This window comes from Strix uralensis, chromosome 9 (genome assembly GCF_047716275.1).
Source record: "Strix uralensis isolate ZFMK-TIS-50842 chromosome 9, bStrUra1, whole genome shotgun sequence".
NCBI lineage: Eukaryota > Metazoa > Chordata > Aves > Strigiformes > Strigidae > Strix > Strix uralensis.
In genome coordinates this window covers 5358027-5379211 of record NC_133980.1, presented here as the reverse complement: position 1 = coordinate 5379211, position 21185 = coordinate 5358027, and the positions used below count along the sequence as shown (strand labels likewise).

General features: G+C 37.5%; 1 protein-coding gene across 1 annotated transcript in view; it reads right to left on the bottom strand.

The window, feature by feature from the left end:
* The window catches only part of LOC141947218 (uncharacterized), a 200788-nt gene that overhangs the window by 165677 nt on the left and 13926 nt on the right, over nt 1-21185 (bottom strand). Inside the window, exons 2-4 of the mRNA XM_074878162.1 lie at nt 20846-20980; nt 20099-20208; nt 18543-18647 (exon numbers count right to left, since the gene is read on the bottom strand). Of these exons, the coding sequence (XP_074734263.1) occupies nt 18543-18647; nt 20099-20208; nt 20846-20980 (350 nt within the window). The remainder of the gene's footprint in view (nt 1-18542; nt 18648-20098; nt 20209-20845; nt 20981-21185) is intronic.

The following is a 21185-nucleotide window of genomic DNA, read 5'->3' as shown; positions in this document are numbered from 1 at the left end:
TTTGCAACATTCACTTTTTTCCTACCTATGAATTGTAACAGCAAGTTACAAAGAACTGCCATTTATATAAACTTGCATTTTAAACTTAAATCTACTCTCAATAAGATGAAGACGATTTACTTAAGTATGAGAAAGAATGAGCTCATTACAACTACACAAAAAGTCAAACAAAATGGCAAGAAAGTTTTCAAATGTTTTTTGGTATTGGCAACTTGTGTAGACTTACTTTGCTAGTCATTACCATCTAGTCAAAATGAAAACAATAATACATTTCTACTAAAAGAGAAACCTAACATAGCACAATACCATATTGTTTTATGCATTAAATCAATAGACCTCCTCAGTTTTAATGTAGTTGTTGCAGTACTTTAAAGAGAATTTTGACAGGAGTGTTTTTTAAACCACAGAATCTTACTTCCTTCATTGTGAGGTAGGCTTTTTGTGACAATAGGCTTTTAATGAGTGTTTCTCCATACAGATAAATTTCTTTATAAAAATATGTAAGATTCAAAATGGCTTTACAATTATTAAAAAACCTTCAAACATTTATAATATGTAGTTCATAAATAGGTAAGATGAGAAAAAATCCAGGGGCTGCTGGCCCCCAGACATAAAACAAGCCAAACAAGCTAAGGACAGACCCGTTAAAAAACTCAGATGTTTTAGGGAATTATTTCAGGCACTCTATGCTCAGAAGTACAGTTTGTAGGATCAGTCATCTATTTTTCAATAATATTTATTCCTGCCTGTAAACCCAGATGCAGGAACCTTCATGTTACCTCTTCATGAAGTGTTGCAAGAGCCCTACAAAACATCTAACACCACCTTCAACAGAGAGCCAAGGAGGACAACTAGGCTAAGTAGGATGTGGAAAGGGTGCCCAATGCACAGAAAGAATAGTTGGGAGTCTCTGGCTAGAACTGCCAGTATCCTCAAATAGCATTTATAGAGCTTGACTGGAGCTCTATGCAATTGCTCACTCTGTTCCTTTGCAGGAAAAACCCTTATTCCATACTTGTAAATGGAATATAAATTTTACTTGCTGCTATTTCTAGAAGTGTAAGAGGTAGGGCAGGTGTCTGAGTCACTCCGGAGTATCTGCTGGTCTAGGCATTGCCACCAGGAGGTAGTCAGAAGTGCAACTATGCCATTTGAGCAAAGAATTAAATCTGAAAAATATGGCATGTTTTGCATGTCAAAACCTTCATATTTATCCAAAACAAGGATAGACTGTTCAGCAGAAAAGGTCAAAAGAAACTTTGAGGAAGACTGGTTTCTATTTTGACTTTTAAAAGTAGTATTCTAAAAAGTGAAGGAGAGGAGTAGTCTGATACAGGATACTGAAGGAAGAGGGAGAAAGATACGCGTGACTAGAACTAACAAAAATGGCTTATTGTGCTGATCTAGCAACATCAGACAGTAATAAGACAGGAAAAGAAGGAAATACTAAGTTACCTTCTCCAATTTATGGGTTCAGAATATTTTTGGTTGATATCCATCACTGGGTTCATTGTGGGGGATGTTTGATTTTCATCACTGGTTTCAAATTTGCACTTTATTTAAAAAAAAACAAGCATTGCAGTAGATTACTCCTAATGAAGGAATGCAGATACCACACACTAGTCCCAGCCATTAAAACTTTTAAATCAGAAAGAAACTGAGCCAGGAAAAAACAGTAAAAAGCCCTTAAACTTGTCGAAGTGCCTCAGACTCACCCCTAGTAACTAATCCAAGAGAAACTGTCTGTTACTGCTTCAGTTACTTACAGACAGCCATGAGCCTTTCTATAAAAATCCATGTCATGCATGCAGAGGTAGGAGAGATGGGAGGAAGAAGTAACTTTTTAGGAAAATCCCTGTTGTATTAGGCACTACTGGCTCTACATCTATCTGGGCATATGAAGGTGCTTTTTTCCACAGATGCAGACTTTCCATAAATTACTTGTGGGGTCTCCAGATGAATACCAAACCATTCACTCTGCACTTAAGTACCTAATTTTCAGAGGCGCTAGAAGAATGAATCATGATACTATTAAGATGATCCACCATCATCCTGTGGAAAACAAGACAGGAGCTAAACCAAAAATCCACCACCAACTTCGTGATCCTCCTTACCTTTTAGCTGTGGATTCCCAGCATAAAGTGTGTTCTCTCACAGAAAAGTGCTGTCAACTTACCCTTCCCACACTGCATTTGGACTGCGACTTCACTGCCTCCATTTGACATAGGCCTGATGTGCAACTGAGTCAGACTTTCCTTCACGTCAATACGTGCATATGGTACTTTTGATCACAAAGACCTATTTTTGCAATCTAAAAGCTGGCTGCAGATTGCAACAATCAGAAAGACATACTGGTTTTGATCTAATTTTCTTACATATAATTTGTTGAAAGGTTAAGTGCTCGTTTTCTCTAGAAAAATAAAATAAACCTGATGTAGAGTTTAAACATGGATAAATACCTGCCACACAAAGTCTTCAAACAGAGGGTATGAGAGGCCAAATGCAATACAAATATCTTCTGCTAGGCTGTGCAAAAGCAGAGATTCGGAATGTGTTCATAACCACGCTTCTACGGTTCTGTCAGTGGGTACACTCAAAATTGCTCCTGTAACAAGGACTGTTGATTCTTTAAGGCCTGGAGACCTATAGTAAGACCTATATAGTTCTCAGCTCCTCTGAGGAAACACTTATGTATTAATCCCAAAGAGCTGAGTGACAGGAATACAAGAGTTAGACAATCTTTTATAGTGGAAGGAAAGACTCTGGGAGGAACAGGCAGAGGACACTATGCCATTTAGCACTTGCCTTTACAGATTTGAGTTGCTGGCACAGTAACAAGAAGTCCTTCCTGGCTTGGGAAGGAAATTAGGTGTTTCACACATGCTCTCCAGAATTTCTGTACTGACTTTAATCATTCTCCAGTGCAATAAAATGCAATGCAGAAGACATACGTTTCACCGAAGATTGTAACAAGCTCTGGCCCGTGTCCTAGGGACGATCAAATAAAGCTACCTACCACTGAGCCCCATAGCTTATACTAACATCTTGCAAGACTGAACACAGAAGGAAAACAAGGAAAGACATTGCAGTGGATTAAAGATGATCCTGAATTGCATTGGCAGCAAAAGGACTTCAGAAATGCGCTGGATTCTTTCTGGACAGTGCTGGAGAAAGGAGGGCCACTCCGTCCCTCAACTGAGATGCCAACTCAACAGCACTGGAGCAACCTCCAGTCACTCTGCTCCCACAAAATGAGTCTATATTTCTTTTCTATTCCCCAGGAAGGTGTACAATGTAAGACACATGAGCCACATCAGTGTGGTTTCTGGACAAGTGTAATAACCCATCCTTTGTCCTCATGCCTCACTGCATCAAGCGGTGTAAGTCACCAACTAATTTAGCCTATAGACATTACGCTGTCATTAGGAAGAGACTGGCACATTTGCCAAGATAGTATGCTATGTAGGCAAGAGTTCTTCACCATTACTAGTTAAAAATCTAACTGGTTTCCTGTTAGCACTGAGTAAGGTTAATAATGACCGCACAGAAAACCTCTGAAATGGTGACAGAAATATGGGCCTCCCAACAGAGCAAAAAAATATGACCTGTTTAAAATTACTAAGTCAGGAAATTTGATACTGGAAGGGAACAAGCCCAATAAAATAAATCACGTGATAGTTATTAAGTATCTGTGTCAGGATAAAGGGCAAATAAAACTCAAGGCATTATACCCAATGAACTATACAGACAGAATGAACCACATTGCAGGTCAGTCAGAAGACTGTGCAATGTAACTGGACTATAACCTTCACTATGATGAACCGTACTTCAACTTCTGAATCCCAGAACACAATGCTACCCTGATAGTTTATTTTTATCTGGTTATAAATTTGAACATGCTGTTCCTATACACACTTTCCACTTGATACATTGATATATCTATTAAAAATAAGCTACTGGCATTGAATTTGCATTTTTTGAAAGCTTATGTAAACGAACATTCATAAAGAGGCCATGAGAGCAATGCATCAATTAATCAGGAAAACTTGCACTGACAGAGTAACCCTGTTTCAAGAATTTCTGGTTAACCAAGGCCATGTCAGAGCACATTTAACCTCACACAGTTCCTCTCCCATGAGTCCTCCCCCACTAGGATCTGTGCATCTCACTTTTCTAAATGTTTAGGTACATCTGAAACTTCATAAATATGGGGGACTGGATGTTTTGGGGTAGTTCAAGCTTTTTTCTTTAGACAGTCTTCCTTATTTATTTCAAGAATAAAGCATGTGGAAAGAGTAATTTCTGGGATGCAGTAACTGAACTCTGCAAAGTGCTGGAGTTCACTAACTGCCCAGCTAGGTGTTTATAACAAAAACATGCATGTAACATACCATAAATCAGCATAACTTTTTTTTTTTTTTTTTTTTTAATACAGACAACATGCTTACATTACAAATGCTTATTTTGAGAATTTTGAGAAAATGAGACATGAAGAGTCAGGTACTGACCAAACCTCAGTTTGAACTTTTCTGAATGGATAACTAAAATTTTCTCTGAAGTTTTACTGACTTATGTTACCCTTTATACACTTTTCTGAATCACTGGTTAGCTTTATCCTTCATTTCCAAAAAGCTGTCCATATTACATGATAGGATTGATGGCATTTTGGCTGTTGTTGAATTGTTTTATTTGCCATCCCATTTTCTTACAGAATTAGATGAAACCAAAAGAAAATGTTTTCAGTGAAATTGAATTAGTTGCACAACCCAAAAATCCTAAAGTATTTATTCACATATACAGTAGTTCATCAGCTCTAAAACTCTCAGCTTTATTATGTGCTTGTCAGAATAAATGATAATGCCAAGTGGCTGGCAGGATAATGAACAACTGCCATGATAAATGGATCATCACACAAAGCTATCTGAAATACAAAGATGATGACGAGAGCAACACTTAGAGATACACCTACAGTTTCTCTTTTTCCATTTTTCCCCATGTGTTGTGCAATTTTCTTCTGTCTCAAATTTACTTGGCTGGAAGAGAGGTGAAACATGAAACAAATTGTGGCTAAATTCTCTAGAGATGTGAAGTACAACTCTGCTACAATCAATGCATAATTGTACAGTCATGCCACAGATGAATTTACCCTCCATGCAAAGAATTTAGCAAGCATTGTTAATATATTCACTTATTTCACAGTTATTAAATATTCCCTCTGATGAACATCTATCTGTTATCTATTCTGTTAGCACATTCTTCTTCCTGTTGCTTCACACATCACATAAAACTAAAGGAAGATTCTTACAAGTGGAGATTGTTGCTTTACTATGCTAAGGTCAAAAATAATTCCAAGTTCATTTCCCAAATATATACATATAGTATCACCTTCAAGTCAATGAAGGCAGATTTCAACCGCAAAGAAATCAGGGAAGAGAGGAACTTAATTGAACTCTCAACTTCTTTGACTGTGCAAAGATCCAGAAGTGATACACTGCAGACTCCATCTTGGAAAACATCACTTATATAACAGTCCTTATTTGTGCCAGTACCACAATGAGCAGACAAGGCTATTCAGTTAAGCAAGCATTACACACATTTTCAAGACTATGTTCCATAGGGTACAAAGACCCAAAATGAGAAAAATATTCAGGAGACTTACATCATATCGAGTTTGACTTTTTCCACCCACACCGAATAAGTTACTTTTAAAGTTTGTACATTATTTACAGCATGAATGCAACACTGGGATCTAGAGGCTATAGTAAGAGTTGCAGGAGAAGAAGAGAAAAAAAATGAAAAAGAAAAAGTAGTCACATTTGTACCTGCAGGTACATTTCAGGTTAGGGCAGGGGTGTAGGAAGAAGAGATAAATGGACAAGTGAAAGACTAGCCTAAAAAATCTCCACTGGAATGGGCTATTTCCCCCCCTCAGTTAGCCTTTATGTTATATACTAACAGGATTTCTAGTATTCACATGTGAAGTAAGTGATGGAAGACACCTCTACTGTTGAACAGATCAGTATTGCCTCCCCTAACTCCTGTCAGGTTTTCTGAGCTCCAAAACAGTACGAGATTACAGTGAGAGAAAATAGATTCAGGTCGGCAACCCTGAACACAAAAGCTACACTTGCCGTGTGGGTAACAGTGATAAAAGCAATTGTCCATGAATTCTTTGTGAACCAAAAGCAATTAGATTTTACAAAAAAGGAAATAGTTAGAAATAAGTTTTCTTTAAAAGGATAGCACAGACACAATTTCCCTCACTTCAGCACCTTACAAGTGACATACACCATCAGAATCTCTCAAACATCTTAAAAACGAGAGTAGCCACTTTTATTCCAGGCAGCCACAAAATAAATTTGGCCTTTTCAACTTTGGTTGTACTTAGAAGAGGTTATGAGAAAGTACCTGAAGAAGCAGAAAACAATTTTTAAATAACTAGATCTAAAGTTTAAAGTCACAACTTCAAGCTTGGAAAGTAGCAAGAGAAGAAAAAAATGAACAAGGGAAAGAAGAAGGAAGAATGATCAAGACATTCAACAAAAATAAAAGAATTCCAAAGAATCACAGGGCTAGTACCTCTAGAGACCACCTCATCTGTAGCTGCTTCTTCCTCCACAGGAGGAGTGACAAAGCAGAAATGACAGATATCTGCCCAGACAAATAAAAGCTGTACTTCCTTTAAGCACTGCAATTCAGTGTTTCATTATTATTGGGGAAAAGAGGGTCTAAAGAACAGGTCTAAGAAATGCCATGCAAGGCTCAGCTTTGAAACAGCCAAGTCTGGAATTTGACCAACTTTCATAGTTTTTTATGTGCCCAAAAAAACATATCTTAAACACAGTCTATTTTCAAAGAACAGCAAGTCTCATGGTAGAGAAAATATAAAAGGATTCCTGGTATTCTAAACCATTACTCACCCCAAAATTTGAGAGCCTGGGAAGCCATTTTAGGAAGCAACTGTGACCAATGATGCTGGAAAATGACAGCAGGGAATGACTGAATTGAATAGAGTTGAAAGCCTGCTCCACAGTTAAGACTGTAGTTGTTGGGGTTTGTACTGTACAGTTAAAATCATTTTAGAGATGCTAGAAAGCTTGAGCAGGAGAAATTTAAGTAAGAGTAGTTAAACTTGCTTTGCCCAAATAATGTGTTGACATTTCTATAAAATAAAGATGAGTCCTGACATTTTTTCTTCTACAGTTAACTTCTAAACTGATCATTACCCACAAGTAATACTAACATTAAGCTTACACCACGACCTTCAGATAATAAAGGATGTTCTAGGTTACATGCCCATACTACCATTGAAATGCTACCAAAACTGCTGGGAGTAAGATAGCAACATACAACAGCATTAGAAACAAAACTTTTCAAACAGCTGCTAAAGCAAATCTTTGTGTTACAGATGACACCATGGGGTCTGTATATGTACACAAAATAGTGTAGATTTGTTTTAGAATGTCTTCTCCTGAAGGCACACTGACATGCAAATAATCTGGTGATGCAGAAGAGGCAGATTTGCCTTCCTGTAGAAAGAAGTCACAGCAGCAAACAGTTTGTCAGGTGTAAAAGCTATGTCATACTGAATGGCACCAATACAGCCAAGTTTGAAACTAGGCACATAATCTGTATCAAATTTAGAATTTCTGCATCATTTAGACCTAGCTCTTGTTTCAATCTGACTTGAAAAATACTTGTTGCCTGTGGAGGTTATAGCTTCTAGTTTTAGTTTTTCAAGACTCAAATTCACTTTAGAATTTTGAAATTTTCCATTGTATAAAATTAAAAAATATCAACCCCAAAAATGAAGATATAATTTCAATAGTCACATATTATTCCACAGCATGTCAGTCATAGTAGTCTATTACTGACGTATCATTGGATAGAATAACAAATAAAGTGAAACTTTAAGGTGCATTTAGCAAATGTTTAGCTTTCTCCTATCCCTCTTCCCTCCTCATGTTTCAGGCAGGGTAGTGCTTACTGCATGAGACTGCTACAGAAACACAACAAAATGCAGTAACTATTATTTCCTTTTTAACTTGTTTAGCCACACGTTAATCACACAACCGATGCTTAGCCTGGACTGCTCAGCATTACGTAAGTCACCCATAATACAAAACACACGTGCACACACATTGCTGTTCAGTACATTTGGCGATTAGATACTCCAGGACTTTTATTTGTGAATAGTCTCATATTTTTGGGTGGAAACACAGAATAAAATACTGCATGCCTGACATATCTGAGCAAGAGCCAGATAGACAAAAAACAAACCTCATACTGCAACCTCCCTGGGGAAATCTTTGTTCATTTTAATACTTGTTCAGTCAGCTGTCTCCGTGAATGACAAGGTTTTATCTCTAATGTGAATGGCTTCGAAGGCTACTTGCATTATCCATTCTTCAGCAGCTGCTGCTGAAACCACAGGGTTGTAAACTTATAATTAAATCCAGCTGCCACTACTGTGAGTTCAGTTATATCGAAGTGAGCAGTAATGCCTCATGGTTGCTGGCAAGATTCTGTCTCCATTTCTAGACAATGTAATTAACTCTTTTGCCCCTTTTAGATGAAATAAACATCAGCACTGAAGAATGCTGTTAAATGACTGTAAAATAGTATTTATATAGAAGAATTCTGTTGCAGTCATTACACCTGAGAAAGCAAATTTCTAGGTGGATGATGGCTAACAACAAATAGCTGTTTCCTTAAAGGCACTGAGGGGACACCCAAGGAGACACAAGGCACAGGGTGGAAAGAATTTCCTGTAGAAAGGGGGTATGACAGGATATGCATTAACAGATCTACTCTTAAGCCTTAAAACACAGCCTCTAGAATAAAGCAAGTATCAAGATCCAACTTGAGAGAATTGCAGACAAAGGCTGGAAAGGAACCACAGGCCTTCCTTTGATGGTCCTTTCTTAAAGGTCATTGTCCACATCTTAAATCAGAAATACAGTCCTGACTGACTAGATGCATGTGCACACTTCTACAGGTATACTTTTCTCTTTCACATTCAAAACCTGTTCATATCCATGTGTCAAAGTGTAAATTTTAGGTGAGCAAAAATAATTAGCTACTAAATTTGACTCAGTCATAATCCTTGAAGTGTTGCTCAAGAAGGCTCTATTTCCTCACTTCTATGAGAAATATTGCAATGACAATGCCTCAAAAACATTTCGTGGGAGTCAAAGAAATCAGCAACAGGCTAGACTAATGCCACTGAAGTAGAAAGCAAGTCAACTGAGCTTTGTTTGTGAAGAGTTCTCTTATTATTTGTACCTCTTTGGAAACACGCAACAGTCTAATCACTTCTGAGGATGGGTGAGAAAGCACAACAGAAGACAGAAGCACCTGACCTCTGACTCTGAGCACAGAAGATTAAAGAAAGGGGAGAGCTATCTGTTGAGAGGAGAATGAGATGCATAGCAACCATCTCAAAATTCACTCTGCAAGCCTCCCCAAATAAATCAATAAAGATAAAAATCTGCTGGATATTCTGCCAAATCAGTTAAAACCCTACATTATCTAGATGGTTTTTTAATATAGGGGTTGCATAAAGAGCTACATAAAAACTGAATGAACTGGGTGTTGGCAGAAGTCTAGCCACAGCGCTATGGGCTATTTAAACTCACCTTTATTACCTGACCTAACTAACCGATCTAGCTCAGACATCTCTGCACTGCACTGAAACAGGCAGGTTGGATACCCAAATAAATTTGCCTACGATCACATAGAGACTAGCAGGAGTCATGAAATAGAATCCAGATGTTTCTACAGACTCACGGTTTGCTATTTTTTGGGGGGGGGGGGGAGGACACATACCTGCAAGCATCTCTGCACAGCATTCATCTTTGCTATGGTTTGCTACCCCATTTCCTGAGCCAACATCACATAAATGCTAGCAGCTACAAAGGTTTTTTCCGTTATTTTTTACTTTTACTTTTTCAGCAAGTCCAAAGTAAACAGCCTTTTGTACCAAAGACAATAAGGGTGAATTTGCTTTCAAGCGGTTATTCTTAGGTTCATTTACTTTTGACATACTTGTTTGCTGTTTCACTACTGCCGTCTGTCTACCTGTCGCTTTGCACTAATGGCTGTGAAGCCCAGGCACTCAAGAGCATTTCAGCAAGATGGGCTGATTATTATATCCTGTCATATCTAGGTGAGAGCCAGTCATGATTTTTCAATCAGTGTTTTACCATTCCCATTTTAAAATGACAAAGCTTTTGTTCCTCCTAGCTCTTTAGTGGCTACTTCAAAGGGCTTTTTATCTGTAGAGGTTCATATCTTACGGATGCTGAAAGGCGTTCCTGTAGACAACGCTGGCAAAGACTAGGTGTGTGTGAAGAGGGAAGTAAATGCAGGCAGAATGGCAAAGAAGAGAAAATGGAAAGGCTGGAGGAAGCCATGCTTTCAGGTTTTTTGAATCCTTCATAGGATCTTGCTTGCAACCGGAATTAATCTCCAAATCAATTGTTATCCATCATTAAAACAGATAATGTCATTTTATCTTAACCATAACTTCTTTCCTGAGAGATTATAGATAGCTTGGACCTTCTGCAGTGTTTTGTGCATTACATTTGTCTTTTGCAAGTCTCTGCACAGAATAACATTCAACTCATCTTTCTCATGGGTTTCTAATCAGCTCCAGCTCTGTGACATTTTATATTTAGGTCTAACATCACATTTGTATTAATTTGTGACTATATATGTCTATAATTTATTATTCAAATCACAATCTGTTTGAAGTGTCAGGATACCTATCAATTGCCATGAAAGTGCAGAATACAGGAGACAAATTAGAGAAAGGTATATTACCATGAGACCAAACCCAGAAGGCAATGATAGCAGGTGACTGTTTTGATAGACCTACATGTAAGGGGTTGACATTGCACATTAGAAACATATTTTTTTAGAAATAGTTAAAATAGGTTTTTTTAAACATTTTAAAAATCTAACGTGGAATTTATATGCTACACTAAGGTTTACAGAAAAAAAAAATCAACTACTGTGTATTTTTTTCTCAGGTTTTCAAGGCAATTAGATCACTGAAGTGGTGAAGGTCTCCAAATGTCCAGTGAGACCAGAATCTACTAAAAGATTACATCAGAAGACTTTACCATGGCTAAAATTTCATTAAAGTTGATAAACTAATTATGGACTGAAAGAGCAAGACACCAGCGTTTTCCCCTTTTTCCTACAAGAAAGACAGGATGTGATTGATTGGTTCTAAGTAGTGTAGGTCATCACAGAAAAAAAACCCCAATCAATTCAGTTCACTAACTATAAATAACTGCTCTGATTAATATACTAATTTTAAACACTAAAGTTCTGTTGGCATATTTTCCCTTGCAAATACTTTTGCTTAACCACATAAAATTGCCTAAAGCATTTGGTTTATTTAAAACCCTTTATAAACTCAACTTTTATCCAAATTTGCTCCTGACAAAGCATGAATTAAAATTGTGCAGTAAAAAAAGCCAAACAAAAATCACCCACCATTTCCAAGCACAAGAAACAGGAAAGCATACTGAAGCACTTGCTTAAATAAATTGTACATATCTAGTGCTAACTTCCTGGTTACTAAAAATGACCAAGTTAAGTGCCTTATGACAGCCCAAGGGAAGAGCTGGTTTTGTGCCTATATTTCTCAATTGTTCCTGTGAACTCTCAAGCTACTTTGACAGAGCTGAATATCCCCATCCCACTATTTCAGTTGATTTACAAACCATGCAAGTATTGTCTGTCTTTTAAAGAATTACATGTCATGTTTCTGAATGGATATGAGACCTGAAACAGTTTTTGAAGTGCAAGGACAGTATACTTTCATCATTCATACCTTCCTCTCTACTTTTTGACCTGAACAACATTATCTTAGTTGCCTTTCTGCTTATAGACTCTCTGGACTTCTGTGCCATCAAAGAAGCTTTTAGTGCTGTCAAGCTTTTATACTGCTTCTGGAAGGGCCAAAAATGGATTTGTAGATCTTGTGAGGTTTCATAGCCCCCACCCAAGGCAGAAACAGGTCATGCTAACAGCTTCCAAAGTCACCCAGAAGCAGATTGTATGAGAAGCACCAGAATGAAAGCAATGGTGACAGCAGGACACCAATTTAGCCCCGACAACTCCAAGCTGACAGAGGCTGATACACTGAGAAACACAAAGGCTGCATTTGGTACAAACTCACCTGATGCCAGTGTGCTACAGATGATATCAAGAAAGGTGAAGAGATGCAGACTAAGAGGACTAACACAGTAATAACAGCAGTACCTTCACATGAAATAAGATACTGATATTCAGTTAATGAGGAGAAATTTGAAAAGGTCATCCTTATTTTAGACCGAGCAGATTTCTAGATCTCCTTTTGGGTTGGCTTTCTTGCCTACAGGACCACTCTACACAAGTTAAACATACAACTTGCTATGCCATACAAAGACACATCTGGCAGTTTTAGTAAGGGTAGAGCTGTCTAGCCAACTGTAGGACTTTAAATCCAAAAACATCTAAAATAAGTTAAATAAGTGGGATTTTTCAAATGCAGGTTGGGCAGTATAACACTCACTCAACACTGAATATAAATCACCTGAAACAGCCTTTGAAACAGTTTTAAAAGAACTGTTGGAAAGAATTACAACAAAGAGATAAATGCTGACTGGATACTTGGATCACTTATCTAAATCAAGGGCTTCTGCATTTGTAATGACCAATTTATATTAAGGTTGTTTAAAACCTAGACTGCCTGCTATTTCATTGAATTAAATTGCTTTAGAAGTTAGAATTGCTAAATTAGAAATTTAGAAATTTAGAGTTGCTAAAGCAAATTAGTTAGCTTTAGAACTGGCTGAGATGTCAGCAGCAACTACTTCCTTAACACAACATCAAGCATTAGTTGCTGGTCATAAACATCCTGCTGCATAAGATGACAGTAAAGCACCATCACATGAAACTGCCTCATGCTGCTCGTCTCTCCTGTGTGGTTCACACAAACAGAAAGGAAGCGTCACAGCCTAACTCTTCTGATGAGATGAAACACGTCAACACACCTTGTTAGCAGTGTTCGTTGTTTAAAAAACACATGCACGTTTTCAAATTGCACTACTTGGAAGGGTTTTGGATGCTCTAGTACAATGGCACTGTTATTACTTTGACAAATGCTAAAAGAGACACCCATTACCACAGCCCCTAATGCTGGCACAAGCAGTTGCACAACTCTGAAGTGCTTCAGCACACACCAAGCCCACAAGCTGCTCTCAAGCTGTCAGGAGCTCACACGACACTGGTGCTCCTTTACTGTCATATAAAGGACCAAAAGCATCTACACCTTCATATTTGCTGTCAGCCAGTGCTTCTTAAACACAAGAACAAAAAGGTACAGGACGGATGGATCATTTTCCCAGAAGTTGAAAAGAAGCAGAGGAAGAACAGAAGAGCAGGCCCCACTAGGAATAGAGGATGATCACAAGGTTTCTTTCTACCAGAGGACAGGTACCTTCCTATCCTGAGCAGCCTAATCAGGCATCTGTGCTTCCCTTGCCGTGACGGGCTCGCTAGCATTTTGCTAGTGAGACTGATCATTTGGAGCAGGAGAATGACTGCTAGCACAGGAGAAAAACCTGGTAATCTTAAAGACATTATATGCACTAAACTAGATCAATCTGAACATAAGTTATCTTTGCACCATCCTCTCCCACTCTCCCTATGGACTAACGGAGAATTTTCTTGTTAAAAATTTTGTCTTTGGTAAGACCGCATGGGACTCGTAGCCAAAACATGAAAACAAACTGCTAGAACTCCTGGCAACAGTGAGGGCCTTGCTATCAGCAGCACTGCATAAGCACGTTAAGAACTAATCTACCCTCACAAATATGCAAACATTATCTAGTTCCACTGGGAAACAAAGATCCATGAAAACTAAAGACATCTCTATGTGTAACAGATCCATGGGATTTTTAAGGTTGCCGTTTGCTATTTTAAGGACCCTACAAAGAATGAAAATTTGTAGCACTGTTTCATGGATATATACTGCCCTGTAAGGCTTGCCTAGGACTTTCGTCTCAAAGAAGAAGAAAATATGCATGTCTACAAGAGACCAGAATGGCAGACAGGACATTAATCATAACTTTTATCAAATACCTCTTTGCAGGAAGAAATATTTCCTAGAAGAAAATGGAAGAAAATTCTTCTTCACAGTGAATGAGATAGTATTTTTAGTTGCAAGAAGATACATCAGAATTCATGCCATTTTAATCAATGGTTTAAAAAACCCCTACAGCTTTGTTTCAAGTAGTTCTGTAGTGTAAACTCTGATCTACCTGAACTAGGAGGTGCTGACATTTTTGTTTACTAGAATCTTTATATAGTTCAATATCTTAATAGTGTGTGACCAGAGTTAAGGAAGAGATTGACAGCTAGTCAATGAACTGATGAATATCTATCTCATAACCATTTCATTTTAGCTACCCATGCAGTGTGCATTTTGCCTTTATATACACATTCCAATGCTATTATCTTATGCTTAATTACTTAGGTCTCAAAGCACTTTACAAAGGAATGAGCTATCATTATCAACATTTCATATACAACGAAATTGAGGCCTAGTGGTATAATTTGCTAGAAGTTATTGAACTAATATCCAAGGTCAGTGACAGGTAAAAAAAAAAACCAAAGCTGTTATCTCAAATATCAGGCAAGCAGTGTATTCAGCAGACCACACTGCCTCTCAAGATGTGGTAAATCCTTCCCAAGCACACAATCTTTAGTAATCTACATCAGGCAGTGTAAAAGAATTTAAAATTCCACCTGCATTACAGCAAACATTACAGTGTAAAATTTAAATATATTGACACTTAATCTGTTAAACACTGGAATATTGGGTTCAGCTTTCTTCAAATGATTAAGCTAAGATGACAAACATCATGTCATCATAAGATGACTTGCTTGACAAGGCTGCTCTGGTCATTCCTCACCTTCTAAACGTCTTCTGATAACACCCATCTTCTCAGAAATGCTCAATTGTAGTTACTCTTTGCTAATTTTGGTAGCCTCTTCCAAAACACTTGCAATGCTGGGATTTTGTTTCAGTCATGAAATTATAAAGCCTGTTCAGTTCTCACTCCTGCTTTTAATTTAAGTATTAAAACTAGCAGGAGGCACTTGGCAAATCCATCAATAACTTGAGGTTTGATGACAAAACCTGTAAGAGTCAAAACTAACCCCTCATTTTGCATTAAGCAATTTTATGTACATGAGGAGTAAATAAAGTTACCCTTGTTTGTAGAATTTGGAATGTTTTCACTAGCTGCACGTCCAAGTACAAGTCCCAGGGCTGAATTAAACAAGGTAAATGAAATTAATTTACTTCCATGTCCAGCTCAGGTGGCTAGCAGGCCTTGAACAAGATTACCAGGACAACTAGTGAATAACAATGAAACCAGCACTGCAGCAGATTTTATTCTTGGCGCTGCGTTTTACCGTTACTTTTTTTTTGTTACAAGTCTTCTCTCTTTCACTGGACTCAAGAGAAATGGGAATTTCAACTTCCAAGCAAGTTAAAATAGAAAGAAATACAGCTTGCAAGTTTACATTGTAATTGATATAAGTCTATTATTACAAGACAAATTGCAGCAGACAATGAAAGAGACAGCTCAATCTGTTACTGAATCCCTGTAATGGCTATATGAAGAGCTCGACCATTTCACTCATAAATCTTTCTTCTAAGTTTTTATTGCTGCTTGTGTGGGTAAAATAATAAAACTATGCAGTGAAGTACAAGAGATGCAGTAATGCATTTCTAGTCACAATTACGTAAAGTTTGTTACAGGAATCATAACCCTTTCAGCATCTAATCAGAAATAATGTCATGTTACAGGCTGCTAAAACACCACATGATATCTTTAAAAAGTCATTAGATGCAATCATGCCCATTGTGAATAATTATCTCTGCTACAGACTGCTATGATGCACTGGGCTGTCATAAGTCATTCTCGACGATCTGTCACAAACTTTCTACAGAACAGACCAGGACAAAGCATGTAGCAACTTGATTTCCAGAGGCTGACCTACTTACTAACTTAATGGCAAATATAAACTCAGCAAACAGGAAAAGCCATGTTAGAAGATTCTCAAGATGTATGCTCCCATTGATTTTTTAGAGTAACTGATTTTAATAATATTTTTATACTAACTTCTTGTCTATTGTCTGTGAATCATAGTGCCCAGCAGGGAGATCATGAGAGTCACTGCGCAACTGAAACTTTAGAATTAGCTGTCAACACTGAATGACAGAAACAGAAGATAAGCAAAGAGGCTGGAGAGGGGGAGAGATAAAATGGGATACATGCAACAATTCTGCTAAATGAGTGCAAGTACAGTTATGAAAAGAGAATATTCCAACATCAGCCAGGAAAAACAGAAGCTATAACTGCTAGTTCCACAATACATTTTCTCTAGTTTTGCTTGCAACAAATATGATACAAATCTCACAAGCATCTGACTGGAGACGCCTGCAACGGTTAAGAAGCCTTACACTCTAAATTACCTTGCTTTTGTTAGGCAGGTGAATTGTCCATAGCGTTCTTTCTGAAAGGAGGTTTTTCCCTTCAGAATTTAATTTATAAACTCACTCCTGCCAGGCTGCGATAGCAGCTACTGTATAAACCTGAAAATGATGACTACTGAAATTCCATTCAAACCTTAGGAATCAATAGAAAGCAGACAAACCACCAAGATAAAAGTTCCACCCAACTGCAAAGAGCAAGAGTTGCTGGATACCTCACATTGTTTTTACACTGTCTGCAGTCACCAACCTGTGAAATAGAGACCGCACAATCCCATTTCAGTTTGAAAATCTGACCTGTACTATCCACATGTGGCACCCACATAATCTGCCTGTTGGAAATGCCTTAGTGCCGTAGGTATTTCCAAGCAACAGAAGGAGACTGAAAAGACTAGCAAAGACAGTTTAGAATTCGCTGAGACTTATATTGCATTTGGTAAAAGCTTATTATGTGGGTTCCTTAGAGATCCTGATCCTGCTTACCTTGAAGCAGCAGCTCTGTAAGTCAATAACAAAGTAACCTGCATTGGTGTCACTCTGGTTCATATCAAGTTACATATATAAACTTGTTGTTTCTGTGGGCAGTGAAGAAATTACAATTACAGCATCTCCCTTGGAGTCTGCTTAACTGAACTAATATTATCTGAAGGCAGATGTTGGCACACTGTGGTCTGATGTCAGCAGAATCTTCATTGTAAAGAGCTCCACATTTTATTTAAATGCTTGCTTATAAATGAAAAATGTTATCTATGACCAGGCCTCAATGAAAACTACCCTGTTGCAACGTTTGCTGACTTGCATTTCCCACTTACCATGCCTGCTGCAGCTCCAGCTGCTTTATTACCTTCACTGAGGGAGGCTGCTACCCATACAGACACAGTTGCTTTGGCACAATGAGCCCACACAAGACCCAGTCTATCACATAAGCCTTGGTGAAGCCCAGAGATCAAGATATGACAGCAGTGATGAAGCAAGCATGATACAAGCCATATATCGAGCAGAGCTTAGCTTTTCAGCTCTTAAAGGGATTGTTGTAAACACTAGTTACGTTTCTTCTCATTAGACAGACAAACTAGGTGAGGATGCGAGCATATTAGAATCTAAAAGTAAAAACATGAAATATTCAAAAATCTGGCTTTCTTTGAACAAAACACAATGTGCTTCAGTTGAAAAGGAAATTATCATTTGCCTGATACAAAGGAAATCCTTTGTCCCAATCACAGCCTACTCTGAAGGAGTGACTTCGCCCCCCTCCTTAAGAAGCCAAATGGATGCAGTTCTATAGTTTGAGAGCTTTACACAGTATGTGATGGTCTTATTTCACATAAATTACAAGACAGCCCATTGTGGGTTTATCAGATTGTGAACCAGCACATGAGAGAAAAAGGTTCCCGTTGAGAATGAGTGATAGTCTAAGTCACATAGAATTTAATCTATAACATGCCAGAATACAGTTACTTAAATGAAAGATAGGTACATAAATTATTTCAGGAATACTAGGACATATTTGGTAGTGATCTGTAAAACCAGCCTTCCAACTTCCAGATGCACCAAAAGAAATCCCATTTGGTTTGTTTGCTACATTCTTTACCTATTGCCCAACCTGGTTTGACTCTGAATTTTCTCTCACAAGGGTAAAAGCAATGATGAGAAATTCAGTAAGAACGCCACAAGAACATGCAATTTGAGAAACAATAGAAAGATTTTCCACTGGACACCACTACTGATATTCAGTGGTGTTATCCATTACAGAAACTCATCCGATATCAACCAAATTAAATTTTCATCTTGCTTTGTTAAAATTCAATAGCAAAAAAGGCAAATTCTGGAAAATAAGAGAACCACCAAATAACCAGTTAGAGAACAAAGGCAACTATAATTTAAAATCAACGTTAATAAAATATTCATGTTTTAACAAATATTGTTAAACATGCATTTTACCCAAACACCAGATGCATTTAAGAATTTATGTTTGACTCACCATACTGGCAGCGAGGACCCTGAAATCCTGCAGGACACTGGCACATCTGGGATTCTGCTTCAGGACATTTCCCTCCATTGAAGCAAGTGCCAGCAGAGCACAGCACTAGTACACACAAACAGAATGTAACAAGGGGTTTTGTTGGTTTTGTGCCAAGGATCCTCCAGAACTGCCTCTTCCTGCCATATTCCTGCTGTAACAGGAACTTTCAAATAAGAAGAAAACCAGCTTTTTATTTAAGTGGAAAGGCTAGACTGCAACAGAACTTATTATCATGGGTATAACTACCATGTTGATATGAATAAGTTTAACTTTTATGAAGATAATGCAGTTTAGTCTAAACATGCTTCAGAGGCAAAAGACAGTTTCTTAGGACTCAAAGCACTGTCTGAATCCAGAAAGAGATGAACTGCTAGAGAATAATGCAGCAATAGTTAAGAAACACTGGTGTATTAAAAGATGTTACATATGTCCAAGGGAATTACACTTCCCTTCCTCCAACACAGAACATTATTTATTTACAATAAATTAAATTCTACATACTTGAGCCAAACTTGCAAAGAGTACCAAATATAAAAGACTAATTCAACCATTTTGGTGTCTTAAAGGATTCAAAGGAAGTCTGCACTGCTCTTTCAGAAAGAAAATAATCTTATATTGTCACTGGTGTTCAAATACATTAAATTCCTTTACACCAGAGATTAAAATGCAGATTGTAAACATATCTTTGACTTCTTACAGCTAAGCAGGTGCACCCTAAATACATAGTTTCAGGCTGAAACTAACAGGAATACCTCTCAGGCTTGTTTTTGTTTTTTAAATACAAAGAGACAATCATAAAAGCAAGCTCTCTGAATGCAGCCCTCGAGTTGGTATGAAGATTAAGAAAAATACATAGGAACAGATGTTAACTTTCATACAGAAAATACAATTACTGACAAAACAGTAAGAAAAATAAACACTGAGTAGATTGCTGTCTTCTACTTGTTAACAGTGACTAAAATGTTTATAATTTAAATTAAATTTAAATTCCTTATAATTTAAATTCCATCTTTTAGGAAAACATCCAATCATGATTAGAAATTACTGATAGGAACAGCTTCTCATCAAATGGAGAACCATAGGGTAGAAACACAATTGCTTCAATGGCAACAGCAGCAGAGAAAAAGCCAAAACCAGTCAGACTGTGCAATGAGTGCTACGTCCAAGAAACAAGTGCCTTACAGCAGATTTCTTTGCATAATTTGGGTAACAGCAATAAATTTGGTTGGCCTGTCAAAGCCAGGCTGGCACAAAAATGCTGCAACAACTATAATCAGAAATTCAGTTGCCACTGTTTAGATTAAAATTAGATACTTGGTACTTTTACATATGACAGCTTTTGTATTTTTAAAAAAGTTTCTTTCCCCATCAATAGATTATCTCTTTATAACTGGAGATCCCAGGTATAAATAGGAAGAAACAAAATCCATCTTTCTAGAAGCAAGCATCAGTAGGAAATTAAGGCCTAAGGATGTCATCTCGGTTGGTTTGTCACAGTTTTGTCATCAACTTACAGTGCAAACAGCCAGGTTCATTGTCATGTTGGACCCATCCAGGGCAGCACTTATAGACAGTCTGATGCTCCATTCTGTACACCTGCTTGTAAACTGTGTAGTACCCAGACCTTTGAAGAGAATAAGTTTAAGAGAACAATCACAACTTCCATTCCACTTATTCATATCCCATCAGTAAAACCAGTCATATTTACTATACACTTTTTCAGCCCCTATCAGTAATTCTTGTTAAAAATGAAGCAAATATAGCAAAACACATCCTGATAACATCCAATAGCTCTAATATACTATGTCCACATATTTTCTGATGAATTTGTATTCAGGCTAGTCAGAGGTGAGTAATTTTGTTTTGCAATCAATTTTGGTTTTAGCTGCTGGGGGAGTGAGATCTCCCATCAGTTCTAAGCATATGACAGAAATAGAAAGAAGTTCAATTTTTCAAAGTAGATGACTTGACAGCTGGATTTCACCTGAAAAAGGATGAGACAGGAGCATTTTCTGATAATATAAAATTGCGATCTAAACCCAGCCAAGAAGTTCGTGACCCACCCAAAGCACAGAAAAAAGCCATATTTCCTGTTCACTAATAACAGACTTAAAGCCTCAGCAGAACACTAACTATATCCATAACTAATTCACACATATTTCAGATTAAATAGTTTACAACTTCTCTCACACACACAAAAAGTTATAAAGAATTTGCACTAAGTTTAATAACAGAATCCATTTATAACGATAGTGTATTACCTTCTCTCATAGCCCATACACCACCTCCTCCTTGTGCAACCTTGTTTCCACATCTTGACCATACGGCTGAAGGCTTGAACACATGGCTGTTGGTGCCCTACCAGCGCCAGCTCAAACACTGGACAGACATTTGGCCTTGAGGGAAAGAAAAAGATATACTTTATTATTTCTAGCACAAAATTTAGAAGTCTAGAGAAATACAAATAAATTGATGCTATGTATAATAGTTAATAAGTTTGAAGCAGATTTTATATTGCTATGTAAAAATACTGTATTTCTATGACTTTTCTCAACTTGAACTGATCAGACAGCTCTCTTGCAAAAAATACAGTATCCATAA